Source organism: Epinephelus fuscoguttatus, linkage group LG14 (assembly GCF_011397635.1).
Source record: "Epinephelus fuscoguttatus linkage group LG14, E.fuscoguttatus.final_Chr_v1".
Lineage (NCBI taxonomy): Eukaryota > Metazoa > Chordata > Actinopteri > Perciformes > Serranidae > Epinephelus > Epinephelus fuscoguttatus.
This window is the reverse complement of record NC_064765.1, coordinates 31349442-31365876: the sequence shown is the minus strand read 5'-3', so window position 1 is coordinate 31365876 and position 16435 is coordinate 31349442. Positions and strand designations below refer to the sequence as shown.

The following is a 16435-nucleotide window of genomic DNA, read 5'->3' as shown; positions in this document are numbered from 1 at the left end:
TAAGAAAGTCAAAGTTCAGGGTATAATGTTATGAGGAAGTAGTATGTCCCAATTGTGTGCATACTGCGTGCAACAGTACATACTTTTTAAGGGCAGCTGCAGAACCTACTACAAGAAAAGAAGAAGTATGCAACTCAGGACACACCTTTAATTCCTATGATCTGAGACAGCCCAAAAATATTGGTAAATATGAACAACTCTCTTCCATTCTGTGGGTCCGCAGGCTCCCATTCATTGTCTATGGAGCAACTCCAGACTTTACACGCTATGACATCACAAGTTGGAGACTTTGAGAGAGAGTAGCTCATGTTCACAAATATTGATTGAACTTACCTAGGCCATGGAAATAACCTGTTTTAATTTCTCATTTTAGGTGGTGTTCCCCCTTAAATGAAAGAGTGCAGGCCACTTAGTTATTTCTTTGTAGTAAATGATTTATTTACAATTCCATAGTTACAGTCAACGCATATGAGTTTTGAAAGTGTTCGTTCAGTGCTTTGTGGTGAGGCACAGCCATCGTTCTGGCACTTCATATGTGCTCCTATCTGCTGTGTCATCGTAGGGAATGTGCCACGAGTCCCCTGAGGTCTGGATGATGGTGTCAAAGCTGGAAATACTCTAAACACACACACATGTACACAGTTAATAGGTATACCTTTTTCATTTGTGCCCCAATATCAACTCTCTCCTCTCAAACCCTTCCCTCCTCCTCCTGCTCCTTCTCTTTCTCACCCGAAATCGGACTCTCTTGCCCAGTGTGAGGTGTCCATCCACTACCAGCTGGTGGCCTCTCTGCCATTTAAAGAAAAGCTGTCTGGTGGCTCCAGCTGGCAGGCAGGCCTTGTGGTCCCTCATCAGGTCCTTACTCACAAACCGACAGTGGTTTCCAGAGTGCAAAGTGGCATACAGCAAGAAGGGATCATCCTCTGAACTGGGCACAAACCAAAAAGTGTGAGGTGAACAAACAAATTATCTCAATAACAAATAGGTTTTAAATCAACTGAGGTATAGCTGAATGACAACGTGCTGCACAGTACTTATACATTGGTTTATTCTATTAATCAGCCTCCAACACGTTGCATGCTGCTCCTTAAACATTCTCAGTGAATAGTGTGGTTTTTTTATAAGGGACTCACATATTGTCAGTGAAGAAGCAATGAGCTTTCTGTTGGATTGTGTTCATGTTGTGTTTGTCCCAGGCTCTCGAGGGCCGCAGCATGTGTTTCCTGCCCAACACCAGGACAGTCAGGCCCTGACCCACCAGCTCTGACACCACCGCCAACAACTGGAACACACACGTACATACCTCAATACTTTCATTTGTGTTAATATGAAAAAATATAATATATTTAATGGCACAAATGTTAGTCTGGAATCCAGCTCCATGGAGATAAATAACCACACCCAATGGTGCATGTGGCAGCTCCTTCATGACTAATACAAGTATATAACCAGTTTTTACATTGTTCGCATCTACTGATTTAGTGCTGACTGTTGGAATGAGTGTGTGTGTGTGTGTGTCTGTGTGGGGTAGATTGTAAAACATGCCATTACTTGTTAGATAAGAAGTCAGATAAAAGGTAGGCATATAAAAGTGAATAAGAATAAGTTTTCTAAGTTGCAACAAAAACACACATATAGCAGTGTTACAGACACACAGTATGTATTACATGCATTTTATGTGAACACACCATAAGGCATGTTTTTTAATGTCTTTAGATATGCTGAAGGGACAAGAACAATGTTTAGTTGTTTCTGAAAGATTGTACTTATTGCAACAGCAAAAACTACTACTTCTTACTTTTGTAGCACTGAACTAAGAGTTTTGTTTAGCGTGGTTGTTATGACTCTGTGGACCCTGAAAATAAGCCTTTATCCATAATAATTTTAGATTATGTGGCATTTGTGTTTCCAGAGGGAGAAGTCGAATGACTTTGGTGATCCTCTGACCTTTCATCTAGTGCCACCAGAAGGTTGACACTGTGTTTACAGTGAAATGTCTCAACAACTACTGGATGGATCATCATGGAAGTTAGTGCAGACATTTATGTCTCATTCAGGATTCATTTCATCAACTTTGGTCATCCTCTGACTTTTCATTTAGCACCATCATCAGGTCAGACATTGAAATTTTTCTTATACTTTGCTTTAAGATCAAATCCCTGCAAAGCTAATGAAATTCCAAACAGCCTCAGCTGCACTTTGTATTTAGTGCAAATTAGCAAATGTTAGCATGTTAACACGCTAAACTAAGATGGTGAACGTGGTAAATATTGGTACATTTTACTGTGACAACCACCTGTTAAAAATCAGTATGTTAACATTGTCATTGTGCACATGTTAGCATACTGACACTAGCATTTAGCTCCAGCACAGCCTCACAGTGTCAATAGCTTGGCTGTGGATGAATAAAACATTTTGTCAGTGATCCTCATGTGAAGTTATATGACTTTTGCATTCATTTCAGCAATGTATTTCCATGAACTAGATGACTAGATAAGGAAAAATAGATTTGTCTGTTTGCACGTTGCTTTGTCTCACAGACACATAGCATCCTGAGAAAGACGTGACATATCTTAATGCAGAGATATAAATACAGATAGTTGACACATAGAGATGACAGACAGACAGATGTGGGCAGAAAAGTAGGCTAGGTGTTGTTAAAAATCAGGTATGGCCAGTTATAAAGACACCTCCTACACATGTCTGCTCACACACACTGCAGGGTTAGTCATACTGCAACCAACAAAAAAAGCCCCTGAGTTGGACTGACATGTATGTAGGAAGAAAATCTAGACTGTTAACTGTGTGCGTGCATGTGAATGTGCAGAGAGGATGCTGAATGAGCACCGTTAGACTGATAGACCATGTAAAATATTAACTTTAAGATCTCTTTGTAATGTCACATTTTGCGTGCATGAGCATCTTTGTGTTTTCTCACGTTCTCTGACTGCCTGCTTTTGTCGCTGCTGATATTTGCTACATTCAGTCCATCTACGACCACATCAAAAGCTGGCTTCCTCTTCACAAATGCCTTGAACCGCTCCAATTCCTGAAGACACATACATAAACAGACAGAGCGAGATAGTCAGAAAGACAGAGAGAGAGAGAGAGATATTTTGAGAAAAAAAGGTCAGTGGAGGAGAAGAAATTGATAAAAACAGGCTAGTAGTAACTGAATATTGTCTTTTTTTATTTGCTTAACCATAGACACTCAGGGTAATTTACAGTAAAGTGCGTATATGTCAACACAATCATCTTAGAGATGCATGAAAATGCAACAAGGCTGAGAGTAGACAAATACAGTGACGAGTGAGTGATTGTGCACAAGTTTTTACTCTACTGTACTAACAAGACAAGAAGAGTCTACAGCAGAGGTGTGGACTCGAGTCACAAGAATTGGACATGGAAGTTTGATGATTTAAGACTTGACTTGATAAAATCAAAAAAGACTTTAAACTCATCTTGGACTCAAAACACCATGACTTGTAACTTAAGTTGTACTTAAGACTTTTGACTTGAAAATACTTGATACCTTATCCCAAGCCAAAAGATCAAAAAGTAGGTTATTTAAAAAGTGGGTCACAAATCAATTAATTTCCCTTGATTTCCTGAGTTGACTAACATTAAGACAATTCATTCCTAGCAAGTCAACATTTAACTCTCCAGATTAATGAACCAAACTGGCAGCATCTGATTCACAAACAAAAACTACAAGTGGTCAACAAAAAACACGTGAGGGTCGAAAATGAAAGATCCAACAACTTCAAACAAACTTGTTTTAACAAATAAATACAAATTTACAATAACACATTTTTGGGTGAAGAGTGCAGAACTTGTTTATGACTCAAAACCATAGACTGTAGAAATAAATAAATAAATAAATAATAATGCTCAAAACTCAAGATTTAGGATTTGAGTGCAAAGACTTGAGACTATCTACTAATTACTTGTGACTTGCAAAACAGTGACTTGGTCCATCCTCATGCTAACACAATGTGTTAACTATGTTCACAATGACAATGTTAATATTAATAATATTTGGTCATAATCCAAAGTACTGGACAAATTAAAAGTTTGAATCCCTGGTGCTGGAGGAATAGTCAGGGGATAAATAAAAAAGTTATAAAGTTATTACAATTCATCCTCTAATGTCCATGAATGTCTGCCCAAATTATTGGTCCATTCCACCCTGTAAAGTAGAGATATTTTACTGGATAAGTAAATTATTGGACCTGCTGGTGGCCTAGGGGAAAAGGGTTAAGGTCATCCTCTTTGGCTCATGAATGTCTGTTCAAAGTTTCAATCTCATAGTTCTTGAGATTCAGTCTGGACCAATACATCTGGCTATACTAGCAGACATTCATTTTCAGTAAAGGTGACGTCCTTAAAAGGTGAAAATTTGACTGGCTAATTAACTGGATGTCTGGCTGAATATGTACAGTCTTGAAAATGTACAGGAAAAGTCTGCAGAACTCTCCAACAACAACATCAGGGGCTTGTTCCTTATTGTGGTCGGGGAGCGTTTCTGAACCCCACCTGTGAGCTGAGTGGCCTGATGGTTGGCTGGGTTTTTCACTGACTGATCACAGGCCTGCCAGTAATAAAACTACCTGGCCTTTTCTTCTCGGCACTGAGATGGCAGAGTGCCAGCTGGCAGCTGGACTGACAATAGAGTATGATGTTTTATGATCAAGTTTTATAGCTTAGATAATATAAATGCTGAGGACCTTGAACTTTTTTTTCTCTGTTAGACAAAAGTTATTTTAGGTTAGACTCACTAAGATGACAACAGTAAAGTCAGCACACTCACAGCAGTATTGTATGTACTACATTTGGTCACACTTTATAAACTTACTTGTAAAGGAGTTAATATAAAGCATGTGAGTACAAAGTCTGGTATGGAAAGACATCTACAAATATTCAATCTCTGTCTTAAACTTAAAGGGACAGTTCACCCCAAAATTAAAAATACATATTTTTCCTCTTGCATCTAGAGCTCTTTATCAGTCTAGCTTGTTTTGATGTGAGTTGCCGAGTGCTGGAGATATCATCCGTGGAGATGTGTGCCATCTCTCCAATATAATGGAACTAGATGGCACTCAGCTTGTGGTGCTCAAAGTGCAAAAAAAGGGAAAAACTCAACAGCAATGTCTCTTTCAGAAATCATGACCTGGTTACTAAAGATAATCCACAGACTTTATTGTTATCAGTTTAATGTAGGAGCTATTTTCTTTCTACACCCATCCACTGCACAGAAGGAAGCGTGCATCTACTCATGGACATGTGGCCCATACTTGTGACAGATTAATGTCATCCTCCTCAGCTGAGATAAAATGTTAGCTAGCTCAGTGGTGCTCAGTGAGCTAGCAGTTGATGCACGCTTCCTTCTGTGCTGTGATACGGTTGGCATGTTTAGTTGGGTAGAAAGAAAATAGTTCGTACATTAAACTGCTCACAACAAGGTCTGTGGATTATCATGAGTAACCGGTCATGATTTCAGGAAAGAGACGTTGCTGTTGAGTGCCAAAAAATTTGTTTTTTTGGCACTTTTTGCTCTACAAGCTGAGTGCCATCTAGTTCCATTACACTGGAGAGAAATCAGACATCTCTACAGCTGATATCTCCAACACTCACCAAATCACACCAAAATAATTTAGACTGATACACAGCACTACAGGAAAGAGTACACTTCAAGTCATTTTTTAATGAAATGTCCCTTTAATTTTTCTACAACTGCAGCACCTTAAGATGCAGCTGCAACAGTCAAGTTACAGTTTTTGAATATTTTGTCATCTGTTAATTATGAGCACAAGTTTTCTGCAGTGCAGAGAATGAGGAAGACTTCATCTGTGTTACAGATGAAGTCTACCATAACAGGAATGTAGTGTCGAAGCTTAGAATAGGCCTCCAGCACGGGAACATTGTTAGTACTTTCACTTTTAGATAGCAGCAGTATGGAAATAGGTTGCAGTGAATTCCCCTGGACTTGAAACTCGACTATGTGCACACTATCACGCACAATCAAAATGTGACCGTAAAAATGTAAAAAAGGTTGTAATATTCCTCCTCTGACGGAACGCTGCACTAGAGAAAACACCTGCCGAGCCCCGTTGACGCTCCAGTATCGATTTTAATTGCTTTGATTCATAACGCACATTCACACACGTACAGTATGGGTAAATAATTAATTCTACAAAGATGTGCATTTTCACAGTGGAGACTGGTCTCTGTTAAGATGTGTGTTTGGGGTGTGAGGCAAAAAGACTTAAAGAAAAAGACTGATTGATGATGGGCAGATGGAAGTGTGGAGTTGAGGAGAGTGATAGAAGGGTGCATAAAAAAACCTACTATAAAAAGATTACGTTTGCCAAGAAAGAGAGTTTGAGAGAAGGAGAAGGAGGAAGAGAGAGACGGAGAGAAAGTCCAGTATAATTATCCAGGGACTTTCCAGAGCTGATATGTGAAACCAGTTCATTGTGCTGCTGTGGATGATATGACTGCTTAAAACACACACACACGCACACACACGCGCACACACACACACACACACACACACACACACACACACTAGTTGACAGTGCCACTCATGCACCATTATTACACAAAGCACAACAGTATTCTGTATACTTACCCCACAGCATTACCATTGACGTACAAGGATACTGCCTGTAATTATATTTGGAAATTTTAATTCAAACACTTTAACTTCCTTAACACTTGAACTTAACAAGGAACTTCCTGCTGAGTTTATCTCAGTTCTGACACTTGTCATATCAGCTCCACCTTATGCTACACATTTTTATTTGTGACACCTACTTACAGATTTTACATTTGAAAAATGTTTATAGAACCTACTGTAGAGAGCATTACTCAACTATATTGCAGATATACATGTTCAGTAATATATTATTATCACATATATAGATGTTCTTGAATGTATAATTTCACCAATATCTTTTATTCAAATGCAATCAATAGAAGAGAGAAACTAAACCTCAAATTATTTGACATAAATGAATGCTATTAGCAGCAGCAGTAACACCAGGTAAAAATATAGAGGCTAACCTTGTATGTAAGGATTATATAGTTATTTATTATTTTTGGTACTGAAGAACAACATTTGCATTTTAGTGAACTGAAATTGGCTAAAATAAAAAAAGTAGAAGCCTGTATAGTGTGTATTGTATGTTAAAATGTTAAAATAGACTTCTGTTCTTGTTTTAGTTTCTGAGGCCTGTAACCACAATGGGTATTGATAAAAAAAATTACAATACCAGTACCCTTAATGACACCGATACCAATAGAACATAATTTTTCCTACTTCATATGATACCATCTTGTGACTGGAAATATTGAGTTGTGCAAAATGCCACCAGACACCAAGGGCGTACTGTACAGCCATACTTTCAAATGTTTTGGTGGCATCTCAGTACGCCGAACTGCCAACTCCATCAAATATACTGTGCTCAACTTAACCACACCACAGGCTGGACTGTATGAGTTGTAGCTGCTGCAGTAGTGGGCTAATCACACATAGCATTAAACTGAAGAACACTTGTGTTGATTGCTGCGAGTAAAATCATACATATCTTTTTTTTCTAGATCTGGGTACAGAAAGGACTGAATGCAGGTATTGTTTGGCTGGAGAAGTTTTGATACCGCTTAATATTGGTTTATTTTGGTTAACACCTTAAATGTATTAAGTCATATAGGCCCAATACACAAAGCTCCTGAACTTTGGATATTTTGTTTTTTCCCCAGAAATAGGGGTGAACAAAAACATACATTTCTTTAAATGTAATGCAAAGCATGCACCACCACTGGACACTACAGCCTCAAAAATAACCATTTTTGTTGAAACAGTGGGTCATAGAGGAGTTAAACATATAAGGTTTTGCAAGGTGCTAATGTCTGCTCTATAAGTCTGCATTAAATTGCACAGGGGTTTCTATTTTTCTGGTCATTCATTGTAATGTCAAAATGCATAATCATGCATGAAAATGCAAATCTGTCTGCATCCCTTGCTGCATCTCTTGCTGCACTGTAGTCTGAAGCACCCCGTTTACCCTTAAACTAATTGCCTTAATTTGGGGAATTAATAAAGTCCTGTGAACAGCATGTCTGTCTGCCTTCCTTGGCCTGTCTCCTCGGCGGGAGGTAGCTGTGGTCCAAATTCACATGGTGCTCCACATGCTGGAAATCCCCTCAATTTAACTAACTGTTGCACCAACAAACTCCCCCTGACTACCGAAAAACACAAAGGAAAACATGCAAACTTTTTCTCTGTTCATAAATGAAATATGACATATTATTAACTACATGTTAGTGGTTTTGCCAAGTTATTTTTTGGAACTATTTCAAGCGAAAAACCTTGTTTAAAGTTTATTGTTGCTGGCATTATAAAAAATACAGCCAGTACATTCCAATCCAATGAAAAGCTTTTGCCCTGGCTCCCTCTCCACACAGACACTACACATATGCATGCAAGATAAAGTGATGGTTGTGTTTCACTGGTTATAGAAGGGGCATGCAACCTAAAATTATTGTCCCCCATTTGTGTTTAACTTTGCGTGCATGTGTGTGCCGCCCTGTGTCAAGATCCTGCTTGCCTGTGGGCTGAAGCTGTCTATCAAACAGGTGGTGTGATCACTTGGGAAACACTTAAAACCACATGCTAACTGACTGATAATCTCAGTGAAAAACTGGCCCTTCCCTCACCACATGTTGCTTCTTTAGAGAGGTGGAACAATGGTTCCTGCCACTTCCCAAAAGGCAAAATATGCCATTTTTAATTTAATATATTATGTAAAATATTACCAACCCACTGCACAAAACAGCAGAGTGGTTCACCTGACAATTTGGGAAATATGCATATGCGTTTTTATGTAGAGATGAGAAGATGGATATCTCTCTTGCATCTGTCTTTCACTTTGTCAAATATGTAGAAACTAGCATAAAGAAGAGAAACAAGGGGAAACAGCTGACCTTTAAAGCTCACTGATTATATCTAGTTTGTTTAATCCATACAATATGTGTAAATATGACATTCTGTGGTTTGTTTCATGTAAGACAGAATATAACCAGTAAGGTAATGTAGCTCAGTCGACTTAAAAGTTAGTTTTGTTTAGATAAGCTACATTATCAAGTTGTATCAAACACAAATGCAGCTTAATAGTGTAGAAAGGGTACATTATTGTAGTTAAACTACTCTACTTAGCTGTATTAAAAGCAAATAAATCTTAATAATGTAGCTAAGGTACATTATTGTAGCTAAATTACCTTATTAGTATACAATGCTCATACATCTTTAGCAAAGCAGCTAATATACATTAATAAACTGTATTAGTATCTTATATATCCTAACACAGTACCTAAGGTACATTACTAAGCTGTATTGGCATCTTATACAGCTTAATAATGCAGCTAACATTATTGTAGCTAAACAACATTATTAAGATGCACAAGATGCTAATACAGCTTAATAATGTAGCTAAATTACATTATTGTAGCTAAGGCACATTATGAAGGTGTATTAGCATCTTATACATCTTAATAATGTAGCTAAGGTACATTATTGTAGCTAACATTATTAAGCTGCACAAGATGCTAATAAATCTTAATAATGTAGCTAAGGTATAATATTGAAGCTAAATTACATTATTAAGATGTATAAGATGCTAATACATGTTTAGCAAAGCAGCTAATATACATTATTAAGCTGTATTAGTAGCTTATTATATCATAATACAGTAGCTAAGGTACATTACTAAGCTGTATTAGCATCTTATACAGCTTAATAATGTAGCTAAGGTACATTATTGTAGCTAAACAACATTATAAGCTGCACAAGATGCTAACAAATTTTTAATAATGTAGCTAAGGTACAATATTGAAGCTAAATTACATTATTAAGATGTAACGTTATAAGATGCTAATACATATTTAGCAAAGCAGCTAATATACATTAAGCTGTGTTAGTAGCTTATTATAAAGTAGCTAAGGTACATTACAAAACTGTATTAACATCTTATACAGCTTAATAATGTAGCTAAATTACATTATTGTAGCTAAGGTACATTATGAAGGTGTATTAGCGTCTTATATAGCTTAATAATGTAGCTAAGGTACATTATTGTAGCTAACATTATTAAGCTGCACAAGATGCTAACAAATCTTGATAATGTAGCTAAGGTATAATATTGAAGCTAAATTACATTATTAAGATGTATAAGATGCTAATACATCTTTAGCAAAGCAGCTACTATACATTATTAAGCTGTATTAGTAGCTTATTATATCATAATACAGTAGCTAAGGTACATTACTAAGCTGTATTAGCATCTTATACAGCTTAATAATGTAGCTAAATTACATTATTGTAGCTAAGGTACATTATGAAGGTGTATTAGCATCTTATACAGCTTAATAATGTAGCTAAATTACATATTGTAGCTAAGGTACATTATGAAGGTGTATTAGCATCTTATACAGCTTAATAATGTAGCTAAGGTACATTATTGTAGCTAAACAACATTATTAAGCTGCACAAGATGCTAACAACTTTTAATAATGTAGCTAAGGTACAATATTGAAGCTAAATTACATTATTAAGATGTATAAGATGCTAATACAGCTTAATAATGTAGCTAAGTTACATCATTGTAGCTAAGGTACATTATGAAGGTGTATTATCATCTTATACATCTTGATAATGTAGCTAAGGTATAATATTGTGGCTAAATTACAATATTAAGATATATAAGATGCTAATACATCTTAACAGTAGTTAATATACATTATTAATTTGTATTAGCAATTTATACATCTTAATAATGTAGCTAAAGTACATTATTAAGATGTATTAGCATCTCATTATGATGTATTAGATGTTACTGTCATTGTTAGCTATAAAATTGTAAAAGGTAATGACTTTGTTGTGTCTCAAAGCAGAGTGGAAACAACAGCGAGTTAGCTGTAGGCCTACTCAGCAAGTATCTAGATGACTTTATCTATGCCAGACACTAGCCTTCTCCTAATTAAAAAAAAGAGAGATTAAAAGGCCAGAAAAACTCAAATTTTGAGGATGGCAGAGATGACTGGGTGGTACGTTCCTCTGTGTCTGGGACTTATTACTAAATACCAAAGTCATACCAGTTCCGAGAAATGAGTCTTTGAACCAGATGGACGGACAGCAGCCTCACTGTGCCTGACGCTAACCTTCCTTTAAAACAACTCCTTAAAGTGCGTCAAAAGGAGATCTGATCAGAAGCTGTTTTACTTTCATTCATCTGGACAGTTTGCTTGAGTTAACTAAACTGCTTCAAATGACTTCAACAGCCTAGCTCTGCACGTGCACCAATGACGCCATCTACCGGACATTAGAGAGAAGAAGATAGAGAGCTAATGTAACATACTGCTGACAGATAAGCCTGGAAACAGAGATCTGATTTTTGACTTGGAAAGCCAATTTTTAAAATACATTTTTGAGACAACAGCATAATGTTAACAATTACTAACATTAACAACATAATAATTACTATAAATGTAGATCATATTTTAATGTACAAACTGCAAGCAAAAAGCAATGCTATATTATTACTATGTATTAATACAAATTAATATTATCAAAAACTTTATAAATATTTTGTTAATACCAATTCATATTATCAACTGCATACAGTGAACTGAAATTAAAAATAAAACTGCATGCTCTGTCTTCATGTCCTAGTAGAGATGTATTTCATCTATTTAAATAACCATTGACGTGAATCATTACAGATGTACTTAGAGTTCTTAGGGACCCATGAAAACCCTGCTTAGTGTTTGTGTACGTATGTGTGTGTTGGTGTGTGTGTGTACCTCTGGTGTAGTCTTTTTAAAAACATCTGGTCCCTGAATGATGTCAGTCATCACTCTGTCTTTCAGCTGTTTGTACTCCTCAGCAGTCAGCTGGATGGACTCTAACTCAGACCCACAACACCGACACACACCCCTAAACACACACACACACACACACACACACACACACACACACACACACACACATAGATTCATACATAATACATACATACTGTATATACATAACACACTATTCTGCCCATGCACATACAGTACAGGCCAAAAGTTTGGACACACCTTCTCATTCAATGCGTTTCCTTTATTTTCATGACTATTTACATTGTAGATTCTCACTGAAGGCATCAAAACTATGAATGAACACATGTGGAGTTATGTACTTAACAAAAAAAGGTGAAATAACTGAAAACATGTTTTATATTCTAGTTTCTTCAAAATAGCCACCCTTTGCTCTGATTACTGCTTTGCACACTCTTGGCATTCTCTCCATGAGCTTCAAGAGGTAGTCACCTGAAATGGTTTCCACTTCACAGGTGTGCCTTATCAGGGTTAATTAGTGGAATTTCTTGCTTTATCAATGGGGTTGGGACCATCAGTTGTGTTGTGCAGAAGTCAGGTTAATACACAGCCGACAGCCCTATTGGACAACTGTTAAAATTCATATTATGGCAAGAACCAATCAGCTAACTAAAGAAAAACAAGTGGCCATCATTACTTTAAGAAATGAAGGTCAGTCAGTCCGGAAAATTGCAAAAACTTGAAATGTGTCCCCAAGTGGAGTCGCAAAAACCATCAAGCGCTACAACGAAACTGGCACACATGAGGACCGACCCAGGAAAGGAAGACCAAGAGTCACCTCTGCTTCTGAGGATAAGTTCATCCGAGTCACCAGCCTCAGAAATCGCAAGTTAACAGCAGCTCAGATCAGAGACCAGATGAATGCCACACAGAGTTCTAGCAGCAGACCCATCTCTAGAACAACTGTTAAGAGGAGACTGCGCGAATCAGGCCTTCATGGTCAAATAGCTGCTAGGAAACCACTGCTAAGGAGAGGCAACAAGCAGCGGAGATTTGTTTGGGCCAAGAAACACAAGGAATGGACATTAGACCAGTGGAAATCTGTACTTTGGTCTGATGAGTCCAAATTTGAGATCTTTGGTTCCAACTGCCGTGTCTTTGTGAGACGCAGAAAAGGTGAACGGATGGATTCCACATGCCTGGTTCCCACTGTGAAGCATGGAGGAGGAGGTGTGATGGTGTGGGGGTGTTTTGCTGGTGACACTGTTGGGGATTTATTGAAAATTGAAGGCACACTGAACCAGCATGGCTACCACAGCATCCTGCAGCGACATGCCATCCCATCCGGTTTGCGTTTAGTTGGACGATCATTTATTTTTCAACAGGACAATGACCCCAAACACACCTCCAGGCTGTGTAAGGGCTATTTGACCAAGAAGGAGAGTGATGGAGTGCTGCTGCAGATGACCTGGCCTCCACAGTCACCGGACCTGAACCCAATCGAGATGGTTTGGGGTGAGCTGGACCGCAGAGTGAAGGCAAAGGGGCCAACAAGTGCTAAACACCTCTGGGAACTCCTTCAAGACTGTTGGAAAACCATTTCAGGTGACTACCTCTTGAAGCTCATGGAGAGAATGCCAAGAGTGTGCAAAGCAGTAATCAGAGCAAAGGGTGGCTATTTTGAAGAAACTAGAATATAAAACATGTTTTCAGTTATTTCACCTTTTTTTGTTAAGTACATAACTCCACATGTGTTCATTCATAGTTTTGATGCCTTCAGTGAGAATCTACAATGTAAATAGTCATGAAAATAAAGAAAATGCATTGAATGAGAAGGTGTGTCCAAACTTTTGGCCTGTACTGTATATGGATGAAAACACATAAGTTGTTATGAAGATTCATGTTGAGGTAGAAAGTGCTATAATTACTTTGGGGTGGCGCTGGACCAACTCCCTGTCCATTTCTGCCCTGTGAGACTGGAGACAGGGAGGTAGAGACAGACAGAAAATAGAGAAATGAGAGAAAAGAGTGATGGGTTGAGGTCTATGAGATCATGTGAAGTTCAAACAGGTGAGGTAAAGTGACTTCAGGTATGAATGTTGATTTGTTTGCAACTGACCACATTGTTGTTTTAAAAGCAGCACTTTAGGGAATGGCATAATGTGCATGCAGCCTAAGTTAACTACCTGACCATCAGCACTTGTATGACACTCTTGTACCTCTCAAACCAGGTCTTGATGCTGTTGGCGAGGCTTTGCTGAGGGTAGAACTGGTTGTTCCTCATGTAGAGCAAAATCCCCTGCAGCTTCTCCTGGTGCTCAGCCTCAGACATGTCCCCTGCATCCATCCCCTTTTCATCCTCAGTCTTCCTCACTGCCTTAAACAGAGCTTCCCAGGTCTCCTGGTGCGGGCTCAGTCCCTTTTCAATTAATTCATCGTAAAGAGCCCAGGCAGTGGTCGTGTCACCATTTAACACTGCTGCTGTGATGATATCACCATAGTTGCGTGGTGATGGGGAAAAGACCTGTTACCAAAACAGTAAAACCAGATGATGATAGAGTAGAGATTTCTTGCAGCTTCAATATGAGTGTTTTTAAGTAACAATGTTCACCTTCTTAACCTCTTGCAGGATGCCGACAGCCTCCCTCCACCTTGCCGTCCGGCTGAAGGATTTGATAAATAGAGTGGAGGCTCCTGTCTCCAGAGAAGGGAAACGTCCCTGCATAATCTCATAGACATCAAACACCTCGGTGTAATGGCCACTGTTCACACACAGCGTCAGGTACCGTAGTAGCAGCTCATAAGACAGCGTCCCTGTTTCCAAGGCTACAAAAGTGAGAAGGGACCTGTGGCAGAACATGTTTGTATCATACAAATGCTTTATTCACTGACCTTTATTCCTCTATTTGGTTATTTACAAGGAATTTAAAATGATAGTGCTTTAGATTTAACCCAAAACGATTTACTGTGGGGACAGCTGCATCTTGTCAAATGTTTGCAAAATCACAGACACATAAACACACTCATCCTCCTCTCACTTGGCGATATCCAGCTGTGCTTCGGACTTGAATATCGCACTCATCATGTGGATGTCAAAGGTTTGCTGACTCCCCAGAGACTCCTTGAGTTTCCTCCACTCAGCAACAGAGAGTGGTCGGTCAGGAGGCTGCATCTTCACTGTGAAACATGAATGCGTTAGTGAAGGAAACTGAAGCAGTTATTCCAGACTTCATAAGACATTAGAAAAACATCATTTTACAAAGCGTTAAGTCAAGTACAGCACAAAAAATATGTATTTTTTGTGCAGATTTGAACTGCCTTGTCCCTGCAAAATCTGTTCTCTGAAATGTTGTTGTATTTTGCACCAGAAAGGTCTGACTGTAAGAGCAAAACAAAGCTCTCCTGAGTGCAAAAAGATACCTAGTAAAGTAAATACTTCCAGTGTGTCTTACCCGATCTTCTGGTTGGTTCCCCTACATGCTGCTCCTCTTCCTGAGAGGCCACAGCCGCTTTCCTCTTCAGCAGCTCTGTCGTCCTCTTTGCCGTCCCAGCAGCAAACACAGATTTAGGGACGGAAGGCCTCTGCCCAAGAGTGGAGCTCTTATCTCGTCCCTTGACAGCATCATCCCACAACCCCCATTCCTTATGTCTAATGGTGCTGTTTTTTACTCCCCCCTGTCTATCAGATCGTCCACTGTTCCTTCTGTCTGTCTGTCTGCCTCCTAGGCTGGGGTTGGTGTCTCTGGTGCACAGAAAGCGTGCTAAGACAGGCAGCTGTGATGACTTGCACAGAGAAGTATTTAATGTAAAGAAAGCTGAACTTCCCTGATAAAAGAAAGGCTTAAAGGGTTTCAGGCATATTCTGACCTTTAATATTAAAGTGGAGCCCATGTTAGCCTCTGGACTTGTGTGAACTTAATGTAAATTATCTATTACTACACTTCACATCCACTTCAGTTACAAACCAGCTTTAATTCTTAATTTACATGTGAAATACAAACTGTAGAAACACGTTTTTCCACGGAAACTGACCACAAAACTTACACATGCTGTTAGTTACATGAGACTTGCGCACTAACCTTGCTGTTTCCAAATGCCACTAGTTACTTTAATCTAACTATCACTCTTCCGTTAACTCTATAGATAATTATAACTCTTTAAATGGGACTCGCGCTTCCCTTCGATATGTAAATTAAACATCTACAACAGTTTCTGTCTTTCTACAGAACTTCATTGACAGAAACACACAACTGCGGGCTTGCTGGAGTCGCACACCTTGACGTCATCAAAACTGGACAGCTCCTCTTGTGAGCTGCGTCAAGTTTGCACAGACAACCAGAGACAGACCGGAATAAGAAATTTACTCTTAAAATGAATCTGTAAATTTATAACTTAAGAGGAAGAATTATTTTTTGAAAAATATAACTATATTTTCATTTTGTGCATCATCTCTTTGTATTTTTGGTCTAGACAGACAGACTATGAGATTCCCTTGCAATCTATATTTTACTGGAACTGATAGCAACTGTTCCGGAGATAGATTTGTCAGTATTATTTG

General features: G+C 38.5%; 1 protein-coding gene across 1 annotated transcript; it reads right to left on the bottom strand.

Annotated features, from left to right (window-relative positions):
- Positions 1 to 429: 429 nt before the first annotated feature.
- Positions 430 to 16165, bottom strand: LOC125901344 (protein only RNase P catalytic subunit). Its single transcript, XM_049597001.1, has 10 exons — positions 15330 to 16165; positions 14916 to 15054; positions 14489 to 14723; positions 14097 to 14401; positions 13806 to 13853; positions 11863 to 11995; positions 2942 to 3052; positions 1137 to 1285; positions 733 to 931; positions 430 to 618 (listed from the first exon to the last, which is right to left on the bottom strand). The coding sequence occupies exons 1-10, from the start codon at positions 15766 to 15768 to the stop codon at positions 490 to 492; spliced, it is 1887 nt and encodes a 628-aa protein (XP_049452958.1). The 5' UTR covers positions 15769 to 16165; the 3' UTR covers positions 430 to 489.
- Between the last annotated feature and the right edge of the window lie 270 nt (positions 16166 to 16435).